Raw genomic sequence first — 27,888 nt, forward strand, 5'->3', positions numbered from 1 at the left:
TGCTCTGATTGTTCGTTGAAGTTTTATCAAAAAGAACTCGAACATGGCTCGTTCTGGGTTCTTTTTGTCGTAATGTCTTGAAGTGGTTCACTGAGTGTAGCCCCCGAGCCTCTTGCTATTTGGAACAAAAAGTTGGGGGGTCTTGATCCTTTATGTTGTTTGAAAATTTGTGTTCTGAAGTAGTCCCTGAGACTTGGATTATGTCATCATCTGAGTAGTTTTGCGGCATCTTTCCGAAGCGGTCCTTTAGTCTTGGTTTAAACCATTATCCGAGTAGTTTCGTGGCATGCAGCCTCTGAGCTTATGTCCGGGTTCTTTTTGGGTGGGTGCAATTTTTCATAAAAATTGCACTCACTGAGTGTAGCCCCCGAGCCTCTTGCTTTTGCTTGCAAAAGTTGGAGGGTCCAGATTCTTGTCTTCAAAAAATTCTGGGGCTATGTATCCCATAGCCCCGTGCTTTCTCTAAGTTCTTCTCTTTAGAAAAGAAGTCGGATGAAGAGTCTTGATGTGTCGTCGTCGTTGTAGTCTTGAGTTTCTTGTATTCTTGGTTCTTTGTCTTTGGTTCCGAGCCTCTGGGAGTAGTTGAAAATGAAGGCCGAGCTCCCTAGCTTAGTGTTGATTAAGCTATGATGCTGGCTGAGCCCCCGAGCATATATCCGTGTTGTTTTGTTCATGAAGAACTTGGATACGAGGTCTTGGCATATTCTTTGATAGTCTGCTATTGTCAGATGTAGTTGTATGGTGGTGGTTGAGTGTAAATGCCTTTTGTTCATGGGTTGTACTGTGCTGGTATATTCTTCCGAATATGCTCGTCTTCGAGTACTGCTTCCTCTCGCCTGAGTCATCCATTATTGAGTCCTGTCTTTTCACTATGTCCTTTGTTAGGCTCATTTCGTTGGTACTCCTAGTCCATGTGCGCCATTCCTTTGGTCTATAAATACTGTCCCGGAGTGCTTGTTTTCATCCATTGGACATTCTGTTGAAACCTTCGCGGTTATGAACATGGTAGTTTGTGAAGTAGAGCAGCCCCCGGGCATATTTCGTAGTTCCTGTGTGTCTTGTCGTAGCTGGAGGAAGTCTTGTGATAGGGATTAGAGGTAGGCTAATCCCGCGACAGCATTGTGCCAAGATGTATGTGGTGGTAGTTGGAGGAAGTCTTGTGATGTGGGCTTCGTTCCTTCATCCGGCAGTTCTGGGTTGATCCTCGTCGCCTGTCTTGAGACTGTCCGGTGTAGATCAACACCATATCTAGCATCACATCGGTCTTGGGTAGACAGATGCTCGCCGGCCTTCTCTGCTCCATGTTGCCCTGCCGTGCTGCCGATTTCCGCCTTGGATGCACTGCGTCCGTCCTTTGAAGAAAACAGTGTAGCCGATGGCGGTTTGTCCTTTCGAGTAGCAATTTGGGACACGTAGTCGTTCCAGAGCCTAGCCGTGTCCATGTTCCTCTTTGCTACTTTGCTTTTCGTGGCGCCGAGTTCATTGGGTCTTGTAAGATTTGTAATCTTTTATTTTTGATGTTGCTTGTAATGTAACAAATCTTGTCTTCTGAGTTGTCTTCTACTTTTCTGCTGTGATCCCTATCGTTCATGAGGTTACCGAGTTCTTTCTTAAATAACCAGGTTACTTTGTTCCTTGCGAGGTAGCCCTTTCTTTCTTCTTAGTTTGACGAGTTGATCTTGTAATCATCTGATAATCCTGCCGTGGTGCTGTGCGGATAAGTCTGAAATCTGCCCGTTGGTTTGTACCGTTGTGTGGATTCGTGCCCTCCGTCGTTTTAGCTGCGTCGGTAAATGGACCGTTGCGTTTTCACACTATGTTTTAACGGGCCTTGTGGGCCGTTTTTGTTACCGAAAAATCTATTTTAAGACCTTTTATCTTCCTTTCCCTTGCTGCCTAGCTCTTGCCTTTAAATCCTAGCTTTCAGAAATCCGCCGCCGTCTTCGTCGCTGTCACTCGATCACCTTCATCCTAGCTTCCTCTTCCCTAGTGCCTTCTTTGCTTCCGCTAGTTCATGGGAAAGAAGAAAACCGCAAGCAAGTCTCAGGCGACCTTCATGGACGAGGAATCGTCCCTTTCTTTGATCGAAAACCAGGAGTTCGTGGCCATGAGGGCTGCTCAGAAGGTTTGGCCGGCTCCAACAACAAGCGAAGACTAGCTGCGCGAGCTCGTTAGCGACGGCTTGATCCAAAGCAAAATCATCGCTGAATGGAGAGTTCCGGGCGAGCATCGGGTTCCAGTATCGGGTCCTGGTGAGATTGTCCTCTTTGTTTCCTTTGTCCGTGCCAGACTTTGTCTTCCTGCTTCCGCCTTCCTTCATCAGTTTCTTGGTTATTTTGGGGTTAGTTTGAACCATCTAACCCCCAATGTCGTTCTCCATCTTTCTGTTTTTGTTCACCTTTGTGAAGCCTTCCTTGGGATCCCTCCTTCTCTATCTCTTTTTCGCTTTTTCTTTCGTCTGAAACCTCAACCCCGCCGTGAAGAAACCAGTGTTCTTGGTGGTTGCGGGATTCAGTTTCGCCAGGGTCTCAAGATTAAGTTTTTTGACTATGACCTGGTCGATTCCGTAAAAGATTGGCGTGCCGAGTGGTTTTACGCTGCCAATTTGATCCCTTCCCTCGTCGTCCACTCTGGATCTGGTCCTGTGGTGAATGATCGATGGGACAAGAAGCTTGAGTCACCTGCTGAGATTCAAGTGATCCAGCCGCTCCTTGATAGGATTAGCATGCTAAAACAGCAGGGTTTGACCGGCTTCGGTATCATTTCGAGCTTTCTTCGTCACCGGGTCCAGCCTTTGAAGGAGCGAGAACATCTTGGCTTTGAGTATTCTGGGGCCGAGGATCCCTCACGCATGGTCCCAGCTCTTGAGCTGACCAGTGAGGAGGTACTTGAGCGACTCCAAAAGATGCTGAAGGGAGTGAGCGTCATTCCTCCTGCCGTCTCCGAGTTCTCAGCCAACAACCCGCCCCTAGCTGTGAGTTGTCTATCTTCTTGTTTGAGTACTTTATGTACCCTTGCTACATCCGTTCTTGCTTAGCCTTTCTTTGTCTCGGTGTTTTATTCTTTTTTATAGGAGCTTGGGCGGAACTTTGTCGATCCAATCCCCCTTGATGCTCTCCCTGCCGTGGTGGAGACTGGGGATCATCTAGCTGGAACTTCTGCAATTAGTAAGTCCCAAACCTCTACAGCCCTTCCTGGGGTTTCTTCTAGATTTGTTGATGTATATGAAGAATATGTTCCTCGTCTAGTCCCTCGCGGTCCTCGTAGTGTCCCGAAGAGGGGGTGAACGGATGGGTCTTCATCTGGCCTACCTGTCTCCAAGAAGCCTCGCAAACCAAGTACTCCCTCAGGTACTCCAGTCGTTGCTAGCATGCTCTTAGGTGAGCACATTTAATACTCTTCGTTCCTTTATTTTCCTGTTTCTCTCTTGAACCAAGTACTTTTTATCCTCTTTTCAGCAGGTGCTCTAGTTTCCTTGGCTGAGGAAGAAGAGGATGACAAAGTATCCCTCGTCATGCGGCGGTGAGTTGTTTTTCACATTCCTGTTGCATTGAATTTCTCTTCTTTGTCTTGACTTTTATTCTTGAACTTTTTGAAGTAATCGGAGGTCGGGTGTGTGTTCTTCCGAGGCTCCCGCGCCGACTTCTTCTGGAGCTCCGGTGTCGAGTTCTTTAGTTGCCTCTGTCCCAAGCTCTGCCGCTCCTCAAGTGCGGAGTTCTTTCACGGTTCTAGCCCCGGCTTCATCCGCGGCTCCGTTGTCGGCTATCCTGCTCCCGTCGCCGGGTGGCGGGGACATTTTCGCCGTCGTGGTTCCCCCTGTGAGGCCTTCTTTTGGCTTCGTGAAGAAGAAAGTAGTCGGGTGAGTAAATTCTGGTTTTTATCTTTTTGGCTTCTTTCTTCCTTCTTCTGGTTCTTATTGGTGCTTCCTTTTGTCACTTTTCAGTGTTTCGTCTTCTCTCGTTTCTTCATCAACTTCTTCTCTGCCTCCCGCCATGCCAACGAGTTCCGAGCCTCAGGACTCACAACATTCTGTTGATGAAGTCGCCATGGGGGCTTCGGAGCTACCTGGCGAGGTTGCGGATTTGGCCACTCCGGAGGTGACTATGGCCGTCGTGCCGGGTCCTTCTAAGGGTTTGGCTCTGGCTTCTCTGGAGGTTGCTTTGGTCGCTCCTTCTTCGCCCCAGCCGGCCTCTCCTTCCCCTTCTCTTGCTTCCGGTGGTCCCTCTTTTTCCGGTGGTGTGGTGCAACAGTTCGATGCCACTCATCGGTTATCGGAGCTGACCACAGCCTGGGGGAGCTTGTCGACCCTCGCGACTTCTTTTGGTGAAAAGCTCCAGGTAGGTTTTACTGCCACTCTTTTTTGTGTGCTTGTTTTTCTTCTGTCCTCACGCCTTGTTTCTCTTTGCCTCTTTTCGCTCAGTCTTTCTCTTGTGATCATTCTGGCTTCTTTTTCTCATCTGAAAATGAGAGAAAGTTGTCTTCTGAGGTGGACGCTCTGAAAGCCGATCTCAACCTTCTCCGAGCTGAGTTGGAGACAGAGCGTCAAATGCATCGAAAGGAGGAGAAGACCCTTCGTGCCCGGGTAGTGGAGACGGAGAAGCAGAGAGATGCCGCGGTGGAGTCTGCGAAGGATGAATGCAAAGGTGCCATGGGTTCTACCTATTTCTTCTTGTATTTTGACTTCTATTTCTGTTGACTTGTTCTTGGGTGTCTTGTCTAGTTCTCTGAGTTGAGAAGCAGAAGCTCTCGGAGAGTATCGATGAAATGAAGGCTCTTGTCCGCTCCAGTCATAATAAAGCTGAGGAGGTAATTACTCATGCTGAGGAAGAACTCGCCCTTGCTAAGCTGATTAGGCACGGAGCTGACAGAGATCTTGTGCAGGCCCAAAAAACTATTGAAGGCTTGTCCGGGAAGCTGGCGATGGCTACTGAAAATTGGAACGTTTTGTGGAAATCTTTTCGCTCAGTAGCCGATGTTCTCCGGACTCCAGCGGATGATGGGCAATCTTGGGCGCAGTTCATTCCCTGGATTCCGACTCGTTTCCAAGAGTTCGCGAAGAAGTGTGCTCAAGTATGTACCAAGAATGTGCTGGCCCAGGTCCGGGTCCTTGCTCCAGAGGCGCCTCTGTCCAAGATAGCAGAGGAAGCTGAAAGCCAAGAATACCTTGACGCCGTTGAGAGGATGGAGCCTGAGGTCGAAGGTTTAGCCAGTAGGGTTGTAGACAGTCTAAATATTGACATTTCCCTTTCTGATGACAATGCCTGATTCGACTGAGCATCTCCTTGTAATATTACACTCCTCTTTAAATGAAGATTCTTTATTTTTGTTGATGTATTCTTTGCCTAGGCGCGGTCGAAGTTACTTGACTTGCTGAGTACTTTGTCCTGTTTTCGTCTCTGCTCTGCAAAACAACTCTGTGCGTTATTCTGATGAGGCCCCTCGATTTGTCGAGTACTTTTCTTTTCTTCCCCTTTTGTGATCCGTCGAGTGCTTTGTCCACGCTATGACTTGTTAGATGTAAATCTTTGTGTTGATAACCTTTCGCCCGCGCTATGTAAAAATGACTCGGCATAGAATGTTGCCTTGACAAACTTGGCGCTTGTGCTTTTCTGAGGAAAAGGTATTCCTATCTGGATGTAGCCCCCGAGCCTCTTGCTTTTCGGAACGAAGAGCTGGAGGGTCTTTTGAAGTTCAATTTCGGTCGACTGGTTTTTGCTTTTAGCTACCCTCATCGGCGGGCTCAAGCGTCTTTTCAGTTATTTTGCTCTTTGTTTCGGGTGTTAGCTTTTAGCTACCCTCATCGGCGGGCTCAAGCGTGTTTTCAGCTATTTTGCTCTCGGCCGGGATGCTTAGGCATGTTTTCAGCCATTTTGCTTTTTGTTTCGGGTGTTAGCTTTTAGCTACCCTCATCGGCGGGCTCAAGCGTCTTTTCAGCTATTTTGCTCTCGGCCGGGATGCTCAGGCATGTTTTTAGCCATTTTGCTTTTTATTTCGGGTGTTAGCTTTTAGCTACCCTCATCGGCGGGCTCAAGCGTCTTTTCAGCTATTTTGCTCTCGGCCGAGATGCTCAGGCATGTTTTCAGCCATTTTGCTTTTTGTTTCGGGTGTTAGCTTTTAGCTACCCTCATCGGCGAGCTCAAGCGTCTTTTCAGCTATTTTGCTCTCGGCCGGGATGCTCAGGCATGTTTTCAGCCATTTTGCTTTTTGTTTCGTGAAAACAACTCGTTGGAAGTCATGACAAGACATGCTGTGGATGAATATCATCTTTATTGATCATGAATATAAACTAATACATATGTTGTTAAAGAGTATTGTCTTTCGTCGATTGTGAATGTTGGTCCCTTGTGGCTTGCATATCTGTTTTTTCTTGAGTTGTTTTTACACGTAGAATCTTCTTAGCTGGCTGATGTGCCATGTATTGCTGACTTCTTTTCCATCTTCGGTTATTAACTTGTATGTGCCTGGTCCGGTGACTTTTGTGACAATGAACGGACCTTCCCATGGACTGAGTAGCTTATGTCATCCGTTAGTCTTTTGTATCCTTCTTAGCACTAAGTCTCCGACTTGTAGTGATCGAGGTTGGGTACTCTTGTTGTAGTGCCGTCTTAAACCTTGTAGGTATCTGGCTGATTGGAGGGTAGTGTTTACTTTGACTTCTTCTGAGCTGTCGAGTTCTAATCTTCTTGTGTGTTCTGCTTCTCCTTCATCGTATTGTTCTATCTTTGGTGATGTCTAGATCAAGTCGGCGGGTAGTACGGCCTCTGACCCATAAACTAGGAAGAAGGGTGAGTAGCATGTTGCTCTGCTTATTTGAGTTCGTAGGCCCCATACTACTTTCAGTAATTCTTCAATCCATTTGGACTCATAGTCCACTAGTTCTTCATATAACCTTGGTTTTAATCCAGCTAGTATGAGTCCATTAGCCCTTTCTACTTGTCCGTTGGCTTCTGGATGTGCAACAGACGCATAGTCTATACTAAAACCATAGTCTTGTGCCTAGCTCTTGAATTTTGTAGCTGTGAAGGGAGAGCCTAGATCTGTGATGATTCGATTGGGCATGCCGAAGCGGTGCATAATGTCTTGGATGAACTCGACTGCTTTGGTTGCGCTGTATTTCGCGAGTGGTTTGTATTCAATCCACTTGGTGAACTTGTCGATTGCTACAAAGATGTACTCGAAACCGCCTTTTGCTTTTTTCAGGGGTCCTACTTGATCCAGTCCCCAGCAGGAAAAAGGCCAAGCAGGTGGGATGCAGATAAGATTGTGAGCTGGTACATGGGCTTGTCTTGCAAACATTTGGCAACCTTTGCATTTTCTGACAAGCTCTTCTACGTCTTTCAAAGCGGTTGGCCAGTAGAATCCAGTGCGAAATGCTTTGCCAACCAGTGTCCTTGAGGCGGCATGATTTCCACAGCAGCCTGAGTGTATTTCGTCTAGGATCTCTTTACCTTCTTCAGATGAGACACATTTTAGGAGTACTCCTGATGATGCTGCTCTTCTGTAAAGTTTATCTCCTACTAGAACGTAGTTTTTGCTTCTGCGAACAACTTGGGTGGCTTCTGCCTTATCTGCTGGCAATTTGTTTTCTTTGATATAGTCGATGAAAACTTGGCTCCATGAAGTGTTGATTACCAAGATCTGAACGCTTTTAGCCTGAATTTCATGTGTTGTTTCACCGGGTTGTTTGATAGAGGGAACTGATAGCTCTTGTATGAATACACCAGGTGGAACCTTCGCTCTGTCTGATCCGAGCTTGTCAAGGATATCTGCTGCAATGTTGGAATCGCGTAGGACGTGTAAAATTTCTAATCCTTGGAAATGTTTTTCAAGTTTCCGTATTTCAGCATAGTAAGCACCCATGTTTTCTTTGGTGCAATCCCAATCTTTGTTGACTTGGTTGATGACTACTGCTGAATCGCCATATACGAGTAATCTTTTTATTCCGAGGGTAATTGCCACTCGTAGCCCGTGGATGAGGGCTTCATATTCTGCTTCGTTGTTTGTAGCTTGCCATAATATCTGAAGGACGTACTTGAGTTGTTTTCCTTCTGGAGAAATGAGGAGAATGCCTACACCGGCCCTGCCTAGTTTGAGTGATCCATCAAAGTACATCTTCCAGTGGTCAAGGATTGTATCTGATAAAGGCTGTTGAATCTCTGTCCATTTGGCCACAAAATCGGCGAGGGCTTGAGATTTGATTGCTTTCCGTGGGGTGAAATCGATGTCAAGAGCTCCAATTTCAACTGCCCACTTGGATATGCGCCCCGTGGCATCTTTATTGTGTAGGATGTCTCCGAGTGGAAAATCTGTCACCACGGTAATCTTGTGGCTTTCGAAATAGTGGCGAAGCTTGCGTGAGGTGATGAGTAGAGCGTAGAGTAGTTTTTGTACATGCAGGTACCGGATTTTGGATTCTGACAGTACTTCGCTGATGTAGTATACAGGACATTGTACTTTATACACGCGCCTTTGTTCTTCTCTTTCTATGACTATTGCCGTGCTGATTACGGTAGGAGTCGCCGCAATATATAGCATCATATCTTCATCTTTCTTTGGAGGTGTCAGGACAGGCGACGAGGTGAGGTATTCTTTAAGTTTTTTGAAAGCTTCGTCGGCCTCTATTGTCCACTCGAACTTGTCTGTCTTCTTTAGTAGTTTAAAGAAAGGTAACCCCTTTTCATCGAGTCTTGATATGAAGCGGTTGAGGGCCGCCATGCATCCTGTTAGTTTCTGCACATCTTTGACACTTTTGGGTGGGCCCATTTCTGTTATAGCTCGAATTTGCTTGGTGCTGGCTTCGATCCCGCGCTGACTGACCAAAAATCCGAGTAGTTGTCCTGAGGGAACTCCAAATACACATTTGTTTGGGTTCAATTTCCATCTCCATCTCTTCAAGTTTTTGAAGGTTTGCTTTAAATCTTCAATCAGGGTGTCTGGGTTCTTTGTTTTCACCACTACATCGTCTACGTATGCCTCCACATTTTCACCGATTTGATTCCCAAGGCAAGTTTGGATAGCTCTTTGGTACGTGGCGCCAGCGTTCTTTAGTCCAAACGACATGGTCTTGTAGCAGTAGGCACCAAACGGGGTGATGAAAGATGTCTTGCTCTGGTCTTGTTCTTTTAGTGCGATCTGGTGATACCCTGAATAGCAATCGAGAAAAGATAATAGTGCAGATCCTGCTGTTGAGTCAACTATCTGGTCAATGCATGGTAGCCCGAATGGATCTTTTGGGCAATATTTGTTGAGATCTGTGTAGTCGACGCACATGCGCCACTCGTCCGTGTTTTTCTTCTGCACAAGGACCGGGTTTGCTAGCCAGTCTGGATGGAGGATTTCCCTGATGAATCCGGCTGCCATCAGTTTTGTTATTTCCTTTTTAATTGCTGCCTTTTTGTCGGCTGAGAATCATCGTAGCCATTGCTTTACAGGCTTGGAGCTTTCATTAACATCAATTCTGTGCTCAGCCAACTCCCTTGGGACTCCTGGCATGTCGGCCGGCTTCCAAGCGAAGATATCTTTGTTGTCCCTAAGAAAGTTGGTGAGCGCGAGTTCCTATTTTGCCGAGAGGTGAGCACTGATGGTTGCTGTCTTGGAGGCATCGCCTGTGCCTAAGTCAATTTGCTTGACGTCGGCTTCTTTTGGTGGTGCGATGATGCTGGGCTTTTTAGCTGGTATTTCTAATTCTTCTTGGTTTGTTTCTGCAGTGATTGCGGCTATTTCTTTTCTTCCATTGTTGGCTTGTGCCTTAGCTGCAATTTGGATCGCCTGAACGTCGCAGTCAAAAGCACGCTTCAAATCGCTTTGAAGAGAAAGGATACCGTTGGGTCCTGGCATCTTAAGCAGTAAGTACAGATAATATGGTATTGCCATGAATTTGGCCAGTGCTGGACGTCCGAGGATTGCATGATATGATGAATCAAAGTCAGCAACCTCAAATTTGATAAACTCTATTCGATAGTTTGAAGGAGTTCCAAAAGTAATGGGTAAAGTAATTTGTCCGAGTGGCATGGCTGCTTTGCTGGGTACTATTCCGTAAAAAGGTGTGCTTGTTGGCGTGATCATCCCGACGAGTTGTAGTCCCATTTTCCTTAGAGTTTCTGAAAAGATGATGTTGAGTCTAGCTCCTCCATCGATTAGTACTTTGGTGATGGTCATACCAGTAATAGTTGGATCTAGAACCAATGGATAATGGCCTGCGTTTCCCACGCTAGTCCATTGGTCTTCTCTGGTAAATTGGATAGGATACTGTGACCAATTGAGGTATCTTGGTGTAGCCGGTTCTGCTGTCATAATGGTCCGTAGTGCTAGTTTTTCTTGATGTTTGCTTCTGCAATCCAGAGCCCCTGAGAAGATCACTGCTACCATTCCCCTAGGTTTTTGGAATCCTTTGTCCTCGTGGTTGTCTTCCTCTCTTTTCTGATTGTCCTCTTTGGTTTTTTCCTTACTATCTTTTCTTGTGTATCAGTCATTGAAAGTGTAGCAATTTCCGATGGTGTGCCTCCCACTAGGGTGCAATGGGCAACGTATGTTTTCAATGTCATCATATCTTCTGGGTTTGGAAAACTTCTTTGATTTGTCGGCCATTGCCACAGTATTGTCTGGTCTACGTTTTGTTTCTTGATGTCTGCTATTTCGGTGATTTTGCTTGTCCGAGTTGTCCTGGTTGCTTCTGTCTGGGAACCTCTCTCGTGTTTTTTCTTCTGCAGTAATCATCTTTTCTACTGTTCGTCTGAATTCTTCATTGTTTCTTGGATTTTCTTTACAGAAGTCTTGAAATTGCCACCTAGCCATGATTCCATGAGAGAAAGCTTCAATTACTTCTCGTTCGGTTATGTCATGCACTTGAGCTCGTAGTTCGCCGAATCATCGATAGTAATTTCTGAGACTTTCACCTCCCTTTTGCTTGAGTGCTTTTAGTTCCGCGTGAGTGATTGGGTGTGTAATGATTCCTGTGAAATTCTCACAAAAAGCTCTTTGCAAATCCTCCCAATTTCTGATAGATCCTGGGTTCAGTTTGTCGAACCATTGGAGGGGCATGGCTTCCAGTGCCATGGGAAAGAACAGGGTTTTGATATCGTCGTCTCCTCCGGCTAGTTCAATTGATTGTGAATATATTCTGAGCCATTGCCTTAGTTTAGTTTTGCCATCATACTTGGAGTGGTTAGATGGTTTGAATTTGTGAGGTAATCGTACCAATGCAAGCCTGTTCGCGAAATAGGGGAATCTATCGTGTGTCTTGGTTTCTTTGAATTCGGATTCGGCACCTTCTTCTAGCCAACTGTCGTTCTGATGGGAATAATCTTGCGAGGTTGTCTGGGCAGGTACCCTACTCCTAGTCTTCCTTGGTTGTTCAAATTGATGGCCTTGATTATGTTCCTTTCTACTCCCTCCGTCATGGCTTCCACCCGACCCAAGTCTTTCGAAAGTGGATTTCCTTTGATTTTGATCTTCTTGCCTATGGGTTGTTGATCTGGCGGGTAGTCTTGATCGAGCTCTCTCTTCATGCATTCTCGGGATCGTCGATCGGAGCAAGTCTTGGAGCTATTCATACTTCTCACCGGGATGTGAAGTTGCTCCGAGTTCTTCTAATGCTTCTCGAATCTTATCGTAAGGCGTATATGCCGTGCGTCTTCCTTCGACTTCTCGTTGTGATTTTCTTTTGTCGTACTCAGCCAATTCTGACTCATATCTGATCCAAGCTTCCCTGCACTGCCTAGCACGGTGTTGGCGCCCTTGCTTCAACTTGTTTTTTCTTTCTCTAGCTTGTTTCTGACTTTCAGTTTCTCCATCGTAGCCCTAGGCAAAGGGTGATATGTTGGATTCTGATTCATCTAATGATCTGACATCGGGTGCTTCCGGGGGATTTAACGGTGACTGAGGATGTCGAACCATGAGCACTTCTCGTGCATGAGTCATTCTGTTATTGGCGCTAGTTTTCATGCTGTCGGAGTCGCTGATAACTTTAGTAGATGCCTCAGTGTCGTAGATCGAGTCTCCTTCTTGGTAAGGTAGAATAGCTGTTGTTGTTGTGCCGACTAGTTGGGTTCCGCTATCCTCAGGAACAGAACCTGGCCAGTGGATGATACAGTCTTGCGATGTTATCATTGGCACGAGACCCTCCTGAGCTCCTATCAGTGGTATCCCAAATCTTAGATTGAAAGATCTTTCGAACTGTCCCTGATAGGATTTTGCCATGTTGTCGAGCCCAAATGGAAAAGAACTCGACTTCTTGAAAGAACTCTGAGGGTAATCCGAGTTGTTTTGGGTTGCGCTCTGGAATCTTGCCAAAAAAGAACTCGGTTTCTTGAAAGTACTCGAATAAAACCTCGCCTTGGAACTTGAATTCGAATCGGATACGAGTGACCATGAAATCTGATTTGAATCAGATACTATGAGCTGCGCGAATCTTCTGGTGAGCTGATCAGTCGATGTTGTTGAAATAGGAAATTCTTTGTGATGATCTGGATCTTTGAGGAGATGGCCCTGAAGCTTGCCATTGTTGTCTACCTCGCAGATCCATGAGCCGAAGATGAAAGTTGATCCCGTCGGGAAGATTATGTTGTCGAGGTCCATCGAGCTCTCGGATGCAAAGTCGCTGAAAACCCCTACCTGGCGCGCTAGCTGTCGATGTTTCACCACCGATAGCCTGCCTCGGGGGTACCCGGGGCAGTATGTTCGGGCTTCGGCGTGTGCTGAACTCGATGGTTAACGCAAGAGACAGTCGATTTATCCTGGTTCAGGCTCTCGATCGTAGATCGAGTAATAACCTTACATCCAGTCGGCGTATGCCTTTGTGTTGGATTGATTATGAAGCGTTGTGTTGTACTATTGTTCTCCCTCCCTCTCAGGAGCCCTGACCTCCTTTATATAGTCAGGAGGCCAGAGTCCTAGTCGGTTTACAATGAGATTTCCTAGTAGGATTACTTAATAGTTCTACTACTAAGATTACATGGGAAGAATCCTAGTTGGACTAGATCTTCTCTCTCCCTTGCGGGGTATCCTGTGGGTCCCGCATCGACATGAGTGCAAGGTGAAGAATGGGGGTGGAGCAAAGAAGAAGGAGAAAAAGCAAACAAGCAAGCTCTCCAACACCTACACCAATAAGGTGGACAAGAAGGCCTCCACACCTTATCTCTTGAAGAAGAAGAAAAATGACAAGGTGGTGGCCATCAAGGTGAACAAGCAAGCCAACAATGGGGTCAAACGCTTTTGGGTGCCAAAGGAAATCATTTCAAACATAAAGAGCACCAAGAAGGTTTGGATACCAAAAGGGAAGTGAGAAGTCCATTGGACTTCGGAGAATTTGGAGACTTGCAAAGTTTGGGTGCATTTCATGGGGTGCATCATGATTGACAAAATCATTGCCAAGTGGGTTAGTGAATACTATGGACCCAAATTTCCCTTCCTATGTTAGGTAACTAGATGTTATTACTCTTTAATTGGTACTTCTTTCAGTTGGTATTTCTTACAGTTTAATATCTTAAGCATACTAGTTACTATTCATGCCTATGTTTGCATTTGCATGCTTATTTCTTTTGTCATGCATACACTAGGTATATCTTATGGTAGGCTTGCCCGGTCTCATTTTTAACCCTTGGAGCAAACCTACATGGTTTAAAATTGCTTAGAAGCATGGCACATAGCTTGTCTTACTTTGGTTTATCTAATATGTGCCAAAGTCCAAATTGTAGATAATCTCTCCCAAATATCATCTTTCAAGTGGTATTTTGATACTTAAATCAATGTGCACAAATTTTACAAGTATTCAACACTTGTGTGCACAAATTTAGGGGGAGCTTAATCTACAACTTGGATGCTTTGAGACTAACACTTTTTCAAATGGTATCAATTTTTCAAACCTATCACATGTGTAGTAGTCTCATTATAAGGAAATTGGAGTCCCCAGAGTTAAGCATCATTCTTCAATTGGCATCATCATGTTGATTTCATTTCATATTTATATGCTTTCTCTGTGCATTATATAGATTAAACTCTCTTGTGCAATAAATTGCTAATTATGCATATACTTTGCTTTCTACCATATGTATGCATATATTTAGGGGGAGCTTAATCTATATAATGTGAGAGTCAAATTTTGTGACCTATTCCTTTCTACATTCAAAGGATCACAAAGTTTTACCCTCCCTTGTGCTACTAATGTCTTCCTTTTCGGTGTTTGATTCCAAAGGGGGAGAATTTAGAGAACCAAAAGCAAGCATTATTTATTGGACCTATTGGTCTACAAGTGGTAATGGTTCGAGAAAGGGAGGATAGTAGATTATGAATTAGTCTAAGTAATAGGGAGAACTTGTAAGAAACAAGGCTTAAATCCATAATGCCACATGGGGACATTTGCAAGGGCAAGATAAGGTTGCATATAGTATCTTATATATAGTATCTTTTAGCATCACATAATCTTGTCCCTTGCATTGCATCCTAGCAAGTAGATAGTTTTTCAATTTCAAAAATTTTATTATTTGCTTGCTTTGGTCGTGTTTTCATCAATCACCAAAAAGGGGGAGATTGTAAGGAAAATGGACCCTAGGCCCATTTACTTTGGATTTTGGTGTTTGATGACTAACACAATCAAATTAGACTAATGAATCTGCAAGTGTTTGTTTTGTAGTTCAATAGGGTGCAAGACGTGACTTGGACAAAGGCGACGTGATGATCCGATGATCAACACCATAAGCAAGACCTTAGGAGCACAAGAAAAGACACAAGATATCAAGTAAAGTCCAAGCACGAAGATAGGAACCAAGCCGGATGCAAGATCGCGAAGAAACGAGCTCATAGAGGGCACAGGACATTGCACAGGACGCTGCACAGGACGCTGCACCAGACGCTGCACCGGATGCTGCACAGAACGCTGCACCGGACGCTCTGATCAAGCAACAGCAGAGTCAACTGCAGCGACCGGACGCTGCACAAGATGCTGCACCGGACGCTCTGATGCATAGGACGCTGCACCGGACGCTGCATAGGACCCTGAGTGCCAGAGTCCGGTCAACATTAGTAAGGTTCTAGAGAGCTGTTTTCATGACCGAACGTGTCCGGACAGTGCTGACAGGACGCTAGTCAGAGTCCGGTCAGTAGCAGAAAAGCGGGATTTCGTCCCCAACGGCTACTTTCTCAGTGGGGCTTATAAATAGACCCCCCCCCAACCGGCCATTTGAGGTGTGTGTGGAGCTGAGGAAACATACCAAGGGTGTTGATACACCATTTTAGTGATCTCCACTTGCATAGTGCTTAGTGATTCATCAGGTGATTAGCGTATGTGCTTTGCGAAGTGCTTAGGTTGATTAGACCACCGCTCATGCACTTGCTCTAGGTTTAGGCCTAGTGTTTAGTGAGGTTTGCATACCTCTTACCACTCGATGCTTGCGAGCACCATTGTTGTACATCGGAGGGGCTTGAAGTCTTGTGAGATCACACCAACCGCGTTTGTGGTGTGGCCGCCACCGTGTATCGGAGGGAACAAGGCCCGCGGCGTTTTGGCCGGAAGCTTGATAATGAAGACGGCAGTTGGTGTGATCGGAGGGGCTTGAAGTCTTGCGAGATCACACCAACCGCGTTTGTGGTGTGGCCGCCACCGTGTATCGGAGGGAACAAGGCCCGCGCCGTTTCGGCCGGAAGCTTGATAGTGAAGACGGCGGGGAGCATCCGGGAGAGGCTTGCCGGAAGGCACGTCGGAGACCCACTTGCGTGTGGGGAAGGCCTGAGGCTATCCATGGAGTTACCCGACTAGGAGCTTGGCCCTTGCGAGGGATTCCTTGCGAGGGGCTTCAACGAGGACTAGGGGGAAGCTTGCGCGCTTCTCGATACCTTGGTAAAAATACCAGAGTCGTCGACAGGAGTTTGCATATCTCTACCTTGCTCTTTAGCTTCCGCATTTACATTGATTACTTTACTACGTTTACGGTAGAGATAGCAACACACTAGCAAAACCATAGTTGGACATCTAGATAGTTTATCTATTGCATAGGTTTTGCTAGGGTTAGAAAAAGAGGCCATAGTTTAGAGTTAAATTTTTAAGTTACCTAATTCACCCCTCCCCTCTTAGGCTTCACGGTCCCTTCAATTATAACTGTACAACCGTTGCTAGAAATCAATTTTTAGGGACGGTTCCATTAAGAAAACCGCCCCTAGAAATGTTTCTATTTTTAGGGGCTGATGAGGACATCACCTGGCCGGATACAACCACATCCGTTCTACTTGATTCAGAACCCCAACTTTGTGAGTTCAGATTGGTTTTTTACCTCCATATTTGCAATTGAGTTGTTTATTCTACTTGTTCTTGTTTGTTCCTCGATTGCTTGCAGGAATTACCCTAGTGGTTTGGTTGATCGTGCTCCACAAGATCGCGACGGCCGTTGGAGGTGGTGTATCAGTTGCTAAGGCGTAGCATCCTTGGATGGTTGTAATTGGGCCGTGAACGTCATCTCCATTCCCAAATCGAGTTATCCACCTTCTCTCATCGAAAGATCGGGATTCACCCTAGCGGGTTCATATCAGGGGCGGTTCTATTAAGAAAACTGTCTCTAAAAATACGATTTTAAGGACGGTTGCTTATGTCAACAGCCTCTAAGAATGAGTGATTTCTAGAGGCGGTTTTGTTAAGTCCACCATCCCAAAAAATCAATTTTCAACGGCGGTTGACTAAGTCAATCGTCCTTAAAAATAGCTGCAGCACAAATAAGTTCATATATTTTTTAAATGTAGGATGAAGACAAAATTTATATTAAAGTTGTAGTGCCCAACGAGATCTAAAACTTTGTATCTGAAAGTTTTCTCATTTAAGATTGTCTATGAGTTAAAATATTAATTATAACATTCATACATATTAGTATAAATAGATAGTATCGTATAACTAGTCACAAGTAATTGTGGTGTGGTAGCAGGGGATGAAACGCGTGAGAAAGAGGTTGTGGGTTCGAATCCCGATGTCTGCACTTATTCAAAACAAGTGAAAAATAAATCATGTGAACTGTGGTCGGTCCTTAGCCCTTTGAGCTACATTAAAAATGTTTTTTCTTATTTTTATTAGACTCTAAATGATTTTTTAAAAAATCTAAAAATTATTTTTAGGAACAGTCAACCGTCTCTAAAATCGATTTTTAAGGGCGATTGTCTTAAGTCAACCGCCTCTGAAAATTAATTTTTAGAGGCGCTGAAAATCACTTATTTTACAATCGGTGGCATTGTAGTGGTTTTTCAAACCGCCTCTGAAAATCGATTTTAACCGTCTCTAAAAATCTTTTTCTGTACTAGTGGTATGGAGTGATATGTCTGAGATTATGAATGATTTGTTGGTATTTGTAATATCCGGTTCATCCTTATGTTTATACTCCCTTGAGGTTGGTAAAAGAAGTCATTTTGGACCGTGACACGGTCTCCAAGCGTAACTACTTTGACTTATTTTAATAAAAATATTTATTGAAAAATAATATATGTATATTTTTATCAAAGTATTTTTCAAGACAAATCTATTCATGTGGTTATCACATTTTCAAACTCATTCATGATTTATATTCCCAATGCAACCCAAACCTTGTCCAAAACGACTTCAATCTTTTACCAACCTAGAGGTAGTATATATGTTAAATTCCCTAATGTTTGACATGTCTTTTGTTCACCTGCTAAATGGCTTAAGCGGCTATTTAACTCATCATTGCTTCTTAGTCTCTAGAAAAAAATGAGAAAAAAATGAGACGCTAAAGGTCATAGCCGGCTATCTAGAACTTTGACAGTTTGGATGGCCCATGAATTCTCATGACATCTCATATATATTACACAGATCATTCCGAATCTGGTATCCCAATCATGAGCTAATCGACCAGACATCATAATCATGCTGATCTGTTATGATTTAACCTCCAAGAATTCCATAGTAGTCGAGTTTAATTTATTAAGTTCTTTGAACAGTTTCTTGAGGTGATATATAAAGTAAAGACAAGGGCTTCAATCTCGTCTTCCCGTCTTTGCTGCTCAGAGTAGAATTCTTGTACACTTCGACAAGACGAACGGTGCAAGTGCAATGGTGTGTATGAAGAGGAATTTCCATTTGCTTTTATCGAATATGAAGATTCCTATTCTGATCTCTTCTTTGCATTCTCTCAGAATACTTGACAATGTCGATACCAGAGGTGTTGCGGCCACCAAATGCAGACTCCAGCTTGTCCAGGTCAAACATGTCAGCCATTATTCTCTGGCTCTCGGAATTGTTAGTGTAGACGAATTTCACTCTCTCTTTCAGCTCTGGCTCGATGAAGTAATTTAGTATCTACAAAAGCAAGCTTTCAGAACTACGGCATGCAGATGTTCTGGAAAGCACAGTTCAGGGATGCAAAGGGTACATAGTCAGTTCCAATATTCAACTGAACCTACAATAGAAGTACTACTATGTACATTACATGTGCGCTGGGTGCACTCATCAGTATTTGGGGTCGAGCATGCCATTCTCAACATATAAACTTTTCAAGAGACAAATTATCCATTGAACATGTCTTTGACATTAATTCCATTGTAATATGCCATAAAAATATAATACACAATATACATTGACACTACAGTTATGAATTAATATACTATGATTTCTATGAAATGTTTGACAACCTATATCTGAATTATGAAATGGTGTTGTTAAACTTAGAAGAGTATAGTAGTGCTTTCAGGAATACCGTACCTTCCAAAAGGATTCGAATATCTTTGGAGGGTTGCAAAGAATTGCAGCTCCTACCAACCCTGGATAATAGTTCTGAATTATGTGCACTGATTGACGTGACTCCGCCAATGGAGTACTTGATACTGTCCATCCACTGAAATCAACTACCCAAACAATATTTTCTTGTGCATTTTCTGAGCTCATGGTTTCCAAGTTGTAAACTAGTAGTTTGACCTGCTCCTTCCCTGGAACTAAGCTCTGTTCAAACACGCCTTAAGATTAGCAAAATATATGTTATGGACAAAGAAGTAAAAAACTATTCTTCAAATTTAAGAAATCCCTACCGGACATTGGTATGATCTCCCAAATGTAAAGTTAGTATCAAAATTTTTTTGCATGATGTTTGAAGAAGAAAATGCTGCCAAAACATATATTAAGATACATATTTCTTTATACAAAACATTTAAGTTATTTCATATGCCAGATATTACAGCTTTTTGCTATGGTATTGGGAAGTGATTGTGGACGTCGAGCGTGACCTCAGTATTGTGGCCTCCCTCCAACCCCACGCCCTACTCAGGCTGTCAGGCACTAATGTTGACAACATCCAAACCAAACTCCACAATCAGATCCGAAAGACAGTCTCATGCAACTAAAGGCAGAATAAAATCCACTAAAGGCAAGTACATTGCTACATATCCATAGTGTCAAAGACTATCTAATGCAATGCCACGTAGTCTTTTTTATGACATGAAGGAGAGACAGGAAGCTAAGAGAAAGAGGTAGTTGTTTTATGAAGCAACCATCTCGTGAGAAAAAATTTAGGAGTTACCATAGGAAAGACCTAGGGGCTATCCACGAGTTACCCGACCAGGAGCTTGGCCCTTGCGAGAGGCTCCAACGTGGACTAGTGGGCAGCGCAAGCTTCTCAATACCTCGAGAAAATCGGACATCAACAGGAGTTTGCATTCTTTACCTCATTTATACTTTCATACTCCCTCCATTCCAAATTATAAGTTGCTTTGACTTTTTTAGTTCATCCATTTTTCTATGTATCTAGACATATTATATTCAGATGCATAGTAAAATAGATGTACCAAAATAAAAGTCAAAACGACTTATAATTTGGAACGGAGGGAGTACTTAATTGCATCCCTTGGTTATATGGTTACCTTTTCTAGTCTACTAGTTTGTAAGGTTATTTGATAGGATTGAAATCTAGGTTGCATAACTCTTTTGTGTGAGTGATAACAACACTTAGCAAAACAATAGTACACATTTAGATAGATCTTGTATAGTTTTTGATAAGTAGGTTTTAGTTGGTCATTAGTTTTAAATTACCTCGTTCATGCCTCCTTTTAAACGTCACGGTCTCTTCATCCCTTCCTCGTGTTCCATGTATCTAAACAATCTCTATTTGATTTGGGTCATATGAGCTGTGAAGTAGTAGCATCAATTGCACTCGCTTTGTGAAGCACAGGGGATTTGTATCCACTTTTTTTGTAATGCGAGAAGTACAAGGCATATTACCAAATTAGTTCTGCCATTTTAACTGGGTAGATTTATTGCCATTTATCATTCCAAAATCACAATTCAAATGATGTTCACTCATACGGTTTTATGCAGATCAAATGAGCATGCATTCAAGGAAGTGGTCATCATTAGGCATGAAAGAATTGGTGAGTATGCGTTTGATTTGTGCGATCATAAGTCCTACTGATTATGTGACCATATTATGATTATTTTTCGTGCATTTCTTTTGTGTCACCTCATTCAGGTTTTTCTGAGTGCTTAATAAAATGATTGACACTAAATTTTTTTTCCTGCATTAATTTCTTCCATATAGAAGTTCTAGCTGTCTTGCAATAGTTATTTATTATAGGTTTCCTCTTTCTAAGTCAAACAAGGTAAGGAAACCATGAATTCTGCTGAACCACTCATATACAGTTACAGTTAGAAGATTTGACCTTCTGAAAATGGATCTTCATCTGTATATTTACCTAGTGTTGTCCTGAATCCTAAAGTAGTACCAGCTTGTCCTAGGAACATCACTTAGAAGTAATAGAGGTTTATGGAATTGTCATAGGCGAAAAATTCAGTGTTCTAAACAAAAAGTATCTGAGCTAGACTTGCAGATTTACTTCATGCGTTACATTCCTGAAATTGTGCATCTGTGCTAGTTTGATATGGATGTGACCATATTGTCCACAGATATTGCCGTTGTCATATGCATACAGTGGGGTATTTCATAGCATGGCTGAGATGAAAGTGTACATGCTAATTGCAGCCATGTGAAATTTAAGCTTGCGTAAAAAAAACATTGTTGATGTATTACGTTTTTTCCAACTCTGGGTTATTATTCTAACGAAGAACAATGTACGGTACCTCTATGTTCTAACCGACCATCTCTAACCGAGATTTCTCAAGTGGGACAGGGGCGCCGTGCCGGGATCCTAGTGAACCGGCACGTGAAATGTACGGAGTTGGGCGAGGTTGGGCAAGGGAGGAACGGATGAGCGGCACAGCACGGAGAAAAATAAATTTTATGTTTGCTAAAATACACTTATTTACATAAATTTAATTTTTAAATGACTTTCTCACATCAACTGTCCACAAAAAATAGAAGGAAATTTTCCTAAAAGTACCATTAGTACTTACCAACTACTTTAACAAAGCTGATAGAATTAATTAAAAAATCAATTCATATTAGCATGCATAGGCAAAATGTACCTACTCTACTGAAGCATATATGTTTCGCACTTTTATATATTTTAGTTACTGCAAAATGTTTGTGTGCATGATTTCTATATTTATTTTGGACAACTAGATTAGCTGCTAAAACTGACCTTTATTGACGGCATTGATACAAACACAGTTCGCCCGTTCTTGTCGAGGTAGTCAGCTATATACGCTTTCTTCAACAAATGCTCCCTTTCAGTAATGTCTTCCTAACATAGATTCCAAAGAAAAGGCTTGCTCTTTGTGACTAAAGATAACATAAACACAAAATAATACATAACAGTGACCTTTTTACAACCGTATATAAACTTGTGCATATATATTTGGATTGATCATGTCGCTATACGTGTTCAAATTTTAACTTAAACTCCAACGTCAAAGAAATATACACTCCCAGGCCAGCTCCGTAATAAGGCATTATATAAGTATATCCAATAATATACGGCTACTTACCCAACGGATTTTGTCCGGCCTGTACTGACGCCTCCACTTGACAGTTTCTTTCAGAGCCTTGGTCGCTTGCACCGTGCTCCAGTTTCTAGTACGGAGGAAGCGGCCGATGGTGGAGTCCGTCAAGAAGCCTGGCATCTCTGTTGGCAGGTCACCCAGGAGTTCCCGTACCTCATTTATCTGTGTATATGTCCATATCAACAAGTTACTGAAGACCATTTCTGTATTCTGTCAGGTCTCAGGTGCTCACTAAATGTAAGTTTTCCTACGGATGTTCTTACTTTCACCGAAGAGGAGATGAAGATTTTAAGCTTTAATTAACCACCGTTTTATTCTGTACAAAACGATGCTGCTCTACTATAAATAGTATATATATGTAATGTAAGCGGCTGAGCCTGCCGTCTTACCTTTGCCTGCTGTTCATCAGAAGACGACGCCGGTTTCTTCAACTTTGGCTCGTTCTTGCTCTTGAGGAGGTTACTCATTGCTTGTGCTCAGTTCTGGGTTTCTGGATACCTGCACACATCCAGTCAACAGGAGGTGCTCCTCGATTTATAGAGTTTTCTTGCGTGTTCCATTCCCTGGTCAGCATCATGGAGACGAGGATAAGAGAAGATCGACGGAATGGAATGGCAAGTGAGGAGATGGTAGTTGAGAGCTATGAATGCGTTCAACGATGAAGCCGTTCTCTGCCTTGCGTCTGTGTCATGGTCCACGCCGAATTTAAGGCCTTGTTTAGTCGGAGGAATTTGGATTTTGGGGCTACTGTAGCACGTTCGTTTTTATTTGGTAAATAGTGTTTAAATATGGACTAATTAGGCTCAAAACGTTCGTCTCGCAATTTCCCACCAAACTGTGCAATTAGTTTTTCTTTTCGTCTACATTTAATGCTCTATGCACGGGCCGCAAACATTCAATATGACAGGTACTGTAGCAACTTTTTAGAAGTTGGGGTGGAACTAAACAAGGGCTAAAGGTTGTGTGGACGGATGGAGTTGGGCCAGGACACCTCTCGTATGGATGTGCAGGTGTAGTTGGCTGTTGATCGTTGAAGGTCTTGTTTAGATTGTAAATTTTTGCAATTTGGACACTGTAGTACGTTTCGTTTGTATTTGACAAACTTTGTCTGATCATGGACTAACTAGGCTCAAAAGATTCGTCTCGTGATTTACAACCAAACTATACAATTAGTTATTTTTTTTACCTATATTTAATGCTCCATGCATACGTCCAAAAATTAATGTGATGGAGAAAAAGTGAAAAAACTTAGAATTTAGAGATGATCTAAAAGGCCGAAGACGAGAAAGACACGGCCGCAGTCACTCTGAATTGCCAACACACATCACGAAGCCTACAGAATGGAGACACAGTCATATATGGTCCAGCCCCGGCGAGGATTTTCTTCTGACTGATGAGGATGGTCAGCTAAAGAGATTAATTATTATGACGGCACCTAAAGATTCTTCCCGTGAAATAAATATAAGGCTCTCAGGCACTCAAGCCCCTTCGGTTGGCCAGAACATGGAAACATTAATTGTAGAGTCGGATTTAGCCATTGGAATTTCTTTTACGCGATAGGTCGCACTCGAAGCCGAGCACACGACACTCGTGCCCGCATAGGAGAGGAAGAAGAACATGGCGGCGGTTAGGGTTCTGGTGGGGTTAGACTTCTATTAATTCCCCGGCAGCCTTAAAAGGGTTTTGGAGGGCGGTGGCTGCGACACGGGGATGGAGCGAGCGAGACGGAGGCTGGGTGGGGCGGTGGGAGAAGGTGGTTGAGAGGGGCTGGTAACGGGGGCGTCGTGACGAAGGTCATCGATGACCTGCCCTGGGATTATGAGAGGGCAGGGTCGAGGGGTGGGGGAGGTGGTGGGAGCCCTGGGCCCTGGTGGTGGGGGCGGGGGGGGGGGGGGTGAACGAGGACAACGCCGACGAAGGTGTCACAACGAAGCTTTAAGGGAGGACGGGGTTGATAAGTGTGGGCGGCGTGGTGAGGCGGTTTGAGCCGTCGGTGGTGGAGGCGGGGAAGGGGGCGGTAGAGGAGTTCCAACGACGGAAAAGAGGACGGGAGGAGGGAGCGTCATGGCGGAGAAGATGGGTCACGTGTTTTCCAAATGCGCAACCCGTCGTGCGATAACGTGCTCCTTTGCTATACTTTATCCCAACAATAGACCCGGCATGATGCTTGAAGCCTGCAAAACAGCTCATTTTTAGAAGTGTTGTTAGCAGGCCGCTGATCCTTCTATCGAGGCTCTTAGGCCCAGCCCAGCTTTTTTTTATGAGCTTCTGGTCAGCCGATGTCCATATCCCACACAACACGTCGGCCCCACGATCTTTTATGTTTCTTTTTTGGGTTTTTAGATTGCTAGCATTATAATTTTGCAAGTGTGGAGAAGTACCTGTCTATTTAAAAATTTACCATTATAATTCTTCTTCAGCTTAATCGTGCCATTTTCTATGTATTCAAGATCATTGGGCCCACGTACATGTGACTGAAGGATAATGTATTTTCGTATGCCCCAAAACACCCAACCAGCTTTCCTCCTTCCACTCGCTGACTATGAGGCCACATGTCAGCTTCTCCTTCGATCACCGGGCGGCGCATGGTGTCTGACTGGCAGCATCGCCGTCAACATCTAGCTCCTGCTTCTTTCTTGGGCCATGGCGAATCCGCCATGGATGCGGCTGCTTCTTTCTCGGGCTTGTCCCCGTTGGAGGCTTGGAGCTAGAGCCTACAGAGTTTGCTGCTGAAGCGGCCATGGATGGATGCTCTTCCAGAATCTCAGGTTTGTTCATCAAATCGGCTGATATGGGAACCCAGACGAGGTGCTCGCCGAAGTAGGTGGCATAGACGGGTTGCTCCATGTTACGCGTCGCAAGGACGAGCTGGAGCACACCGTGCAGGGCACGCCGACGTGCCGTCAAGCAAGGTGCTGCAAGGACAGTGCACATGAGCGAGGTTGGACTTAGACCATGCGTCGGCTTGAGGTTTAAGGAGAAGCTGGTGTGGGGCCCACAACGAGTGGAGGGAGAGAGAGGCAGGGGTATTTTGGGCCATACGAGAATACACTTGCCTTTAATCACCTATGCGTGGGCCCAACACTGTGAAATACGTACAAAATGGCATGATTCAAGCTAAAGAAGAATTTATAGATGCAAGTTTCTAAATAGACGAATAGTAATGGGACTTCTCCAAACTTGTAAAATTGCGATGGTACCTGTAACATCTTAAAATTTATATAAATTTTAAAATAGAAGAAAATGATTTAATTATGCATTTTTTGAGCATTTGAATTTAGGAAAATAATAACTTTGTTATAATTAAAATAAAATATAGGTCTACAAACATGTACGTGCATACATGCTACTGCATATTATTTTTAAATTGTGTGATTTGAAATCAAACTTCAAATTGATTTGAATTTGTATTTCAAAATTTGGTTTGGAAAATTAGAAAAGAAAAAGGAAAAAGATTTTCTTCCCCTCCACTCTATTCGGCCTGCTGGCCCAGCTCCTGCGCGGCCCATTTTTCCCACCGGCCCGCTCTTCCTGTCCGTGCTGCCCGCGCTTCTCTCGCTTTTGGGCCGCCCACTCCCCTTGCTTCATCGCACGGCCTAACAAAGCAAGCGGCCCAGCACTTGGCCCAGTCGCCCCGCTCGGTTTTTCCCTCTCCCTTCGCTTCTCCATGCGGGTGTTCCCTTGTTCATCTCTGCTTTGGCGTAGCCTCGCCCGCGCGGTTCCTTCTCCACAGCGGCCCGCACGCCGCGTCCCCTATCCCATTGACGGCTCGGCCCCACATGTCAGCGTCGTCTTCCTCGCGCGTGTCCGCCCCGGACTCCATCGCGCCACCGTGACCGCCTCCTCTACGCGGCCTTGCCATGCCACCCAAGCCGAACCACCTCATAAAAGCTGCGTCGTACCCGCGTCGCTCTCCTACCTAACCCTAGAGCAAGCCTCCGCCCTCACCTAGAGCTCACAGCCACCGCAACCCTAAGCTCCGCCGCCGTCGTTGAGTTCGAGATGCCGCCGCGCTCCATCGTCGGTCCCCCGCCCTTGTTTTCGGTCGCAGTGAGTTCGCTTTGATCTCCTCTCTCTCCTTGTGCCCTTGTTTCTCTCGGTGGTGGTCCATAGGCCTTAAACCGCGCATGTCGGCGAGCTTCTCATCGTCGTCCATGGAGGACCGCCACCTCTGATCTGATCTGCGTCGTCTGATTCCGATCCAACGGCCCAGATTAGAAGATACCCCTTCACTTGTCGTTTTGCAAAAAGGCCCTTACAATTATTTCGATCTCAACCCACCGTCCTTGAACTTTTGTGAAAGAGCCCCTGCCTTTCCTTCAAATTGTGGCCGCAGTCCTTATTTCAGTTTAAAATCAGATTTTAATTATTTTAAATTCAAAAATCAAGTTTCATCTATTTATAAAACTGTCACTACCTTCTATAGGCCATAAAATCTCTGTTTTAACTCTGATTTGATCCGTTCAACTTGCGTTAGGTTCGTAATTCTATAATCTACATGTTTATACTGCTGTAGGTATGTTTACAACTCTTAAAATTTGAGGTTAGATTTAATCTATTATTTTACTAAAGGAAATCTTATTTAATTCATAACTTCTTCGTTTTAGCTCCGATTTTTGTGAACTTCACGTCTATGTGGTCGTAGTGAGATGTAGATTCGTTTTACAAACTTTTCATATTGATTTTATGCTGTTGGTGTACTGTTCTAATCTATAGCTTTTGTTTGCTATGTATGATTACTTCTGGATGCTTGTATGTTGCCGTGATTATCGAGTATAGACGGTGAGCAATTCATGGGTGAACAAGAGTACTACTTTAACAAGCAGGAGCACTTTGTTTAAGGCAAGTATAGCATGGGATTATCCTTGTTTCCTATCAACTTTAATACATTTAATTCATGTTGCATGTGTCACCTTGATAGGGCTTGCCTAGTATTGAACTTATACCATGTCTCCTATGGGATATGCATTGGGTAGCTTTGCTAGTGCTCAATTAAACCATGATCTTGTAATTGGACTAATGGTATATGCAATAAACGTTAAAACATGACTTTTTAGCAACTTGGAAACAGGGGGCTAGAGTATTTAGCTACTTTTCTAAATGCTTCAGATTCTTCTTCCTAAGGACTTATCTATAAGTGATCATCCGTGACTTACAATACAGCTGTGAGGGCTACATGGCTCTGGCTTTAGCTCAGTATGAGGACCTTTTCTAGCTTGTTAGAGGTTACCTTTATTGGCATAAGAATGGCTTGCCAAATCGGGTATAGGACAGCCTCTACTCTTGTGTGTATAGCCGTGATAGAATTATGCCATTCAATAGGGGAGGTTCCTATATCTATTTGCCGAGTGAATCTAATGGCCCTAACTTATTTGGCGAACCTTTCAAAGGCTTCATAGTGACCCCTGTCTGCTCATCTTAGAAGTGTTTTGGGAGTAATTAACCTGGGCATATGGGTATCACAACCCACACTGAAAGTGTACGACCTCTACAGAGTGTAAAACTGGTATATCAGCCGTGCTCACGATCACGAGTGGCCTTGGAACCCTTATGGAATAGATGATCACTAAGAATTATTGATTTATGCTATTCATTATTCATATTTACATTGATCATGAGTTTTACTTTGGGATTGAAACAACTTGTTGCTACTCTCATGCTGAAATTGTGACAACTAAAAGCTGAATGCTGTTCATCCTATGTCAAGCCTTTTGAGCCTCATGAACCCCATGTTATATTTGTTGAGTACAACATGTACTTACGCTTGTTTATTTTCGTTATTTGGATAAAAATCCCGGATGGGTAACAGATGGCTATGGTAATAACGATTTTCCTGAGGATTACTAGACTTGTGGTCAACCAGTTGACGTCCCTGTGATATAGAACTTCCGCGAGAGATTTATCTTTATACTTTCGCTATACTTATGTGAAGACTATGTCTTATTATTTGTAATGTAATAAACACTTATGATGATACTATTCATAATTTTTTGGCTTATGTGTGTGACTGATCT

The 27,888-nt window shown here is 43.9% G+C and overlaps 1 protein-coding gene and 1 long non-coding RNA gene across 2 annotated transcripts; one reads left to right on the top strand and one right to left on the bottom strand.

Annotated features, from left to right (window-relative positions):
- The first annotated feature begins 4,154 nt into the window (after nt 1–4,154).
- Nucleotides 4,155–5,266, top strand: LOC136516426 (uncharacterized). The gene is made up of 4 exons (XR_010774057.1): nt 4,155–4,337; nt 4,421–4,643; nt 4,721–4,806; nt 4,882–5,266. It is a non-coding gene; the product is annotated as an uncharacterized lncRNA (long non-coding RNA).
- A 12,235-nt stretch (nt 5,267–17,501) lies between these two features.
- Nucleotides 17,502–22,406, bottom strand: LOC136518165 (uncharacterized). The gene is made up of 5 exons (XM_066511831.1): nt 22,264–22,406; nt 21,860–22,036; nt 21,514–21,615; nt 18,689–18,925; nt 17,502–18,286 (listed from the first exon to the last, which is right to left on the bottom strand). The coding sequence occupies exons 1-5, from the start codon at nt 22,339–22,341 to the stop codon at nt 18,074–18,076; spliced, it is 807 nt and encodes a 268-aa protein (XP_066367928.1). The 5' UTR covers nt 22,342–22,406; the 3' UTR covers nt 17,502–18,073.
- Between the last annotated feature and the right edge of the window lie 5,482 nt (nt 22,407–27,888).

Source organism: Miscanthus floridulus, chromosome 17 (assembly GCF_019320115.1).
Source record: "Miscanthus floridulus cultivar M001 chromosome 17, ASM1932011v1, whole genome shotgun sequence".
In the NCBI taxonomy this organism is placed as follows: domain Eukaryota; kingdom Viridiplantae; phylum Streptophyta; class Magnoliopsida; order Poales; family Poaceae; genus Miscanthus; species Miscanthus floridulus.

Coding starts and splice junctions, on each gene's coding strand:
- LOC136518165 (XM_066511831.1), bottom strand. CDS start 22,341: ATGAGTAACCTCCTCAAGAGCAAGAACGAGCCAAAGTTGAAGAAACCG. Junction 22,037..22,263: donor CTGATGAACAGCAGGCAAAG/GTAAGACGGCAG, acceptor ACATATACACAG/ATAAATGAGGTACGGGAACT. Junction 21,616..21,859: donor GGCCGGACAAAATCCGTTGG/GTAAGTAGCCGT, acceptor AATCTATGTTAG/GAAGACATTACTGAAAGGGA.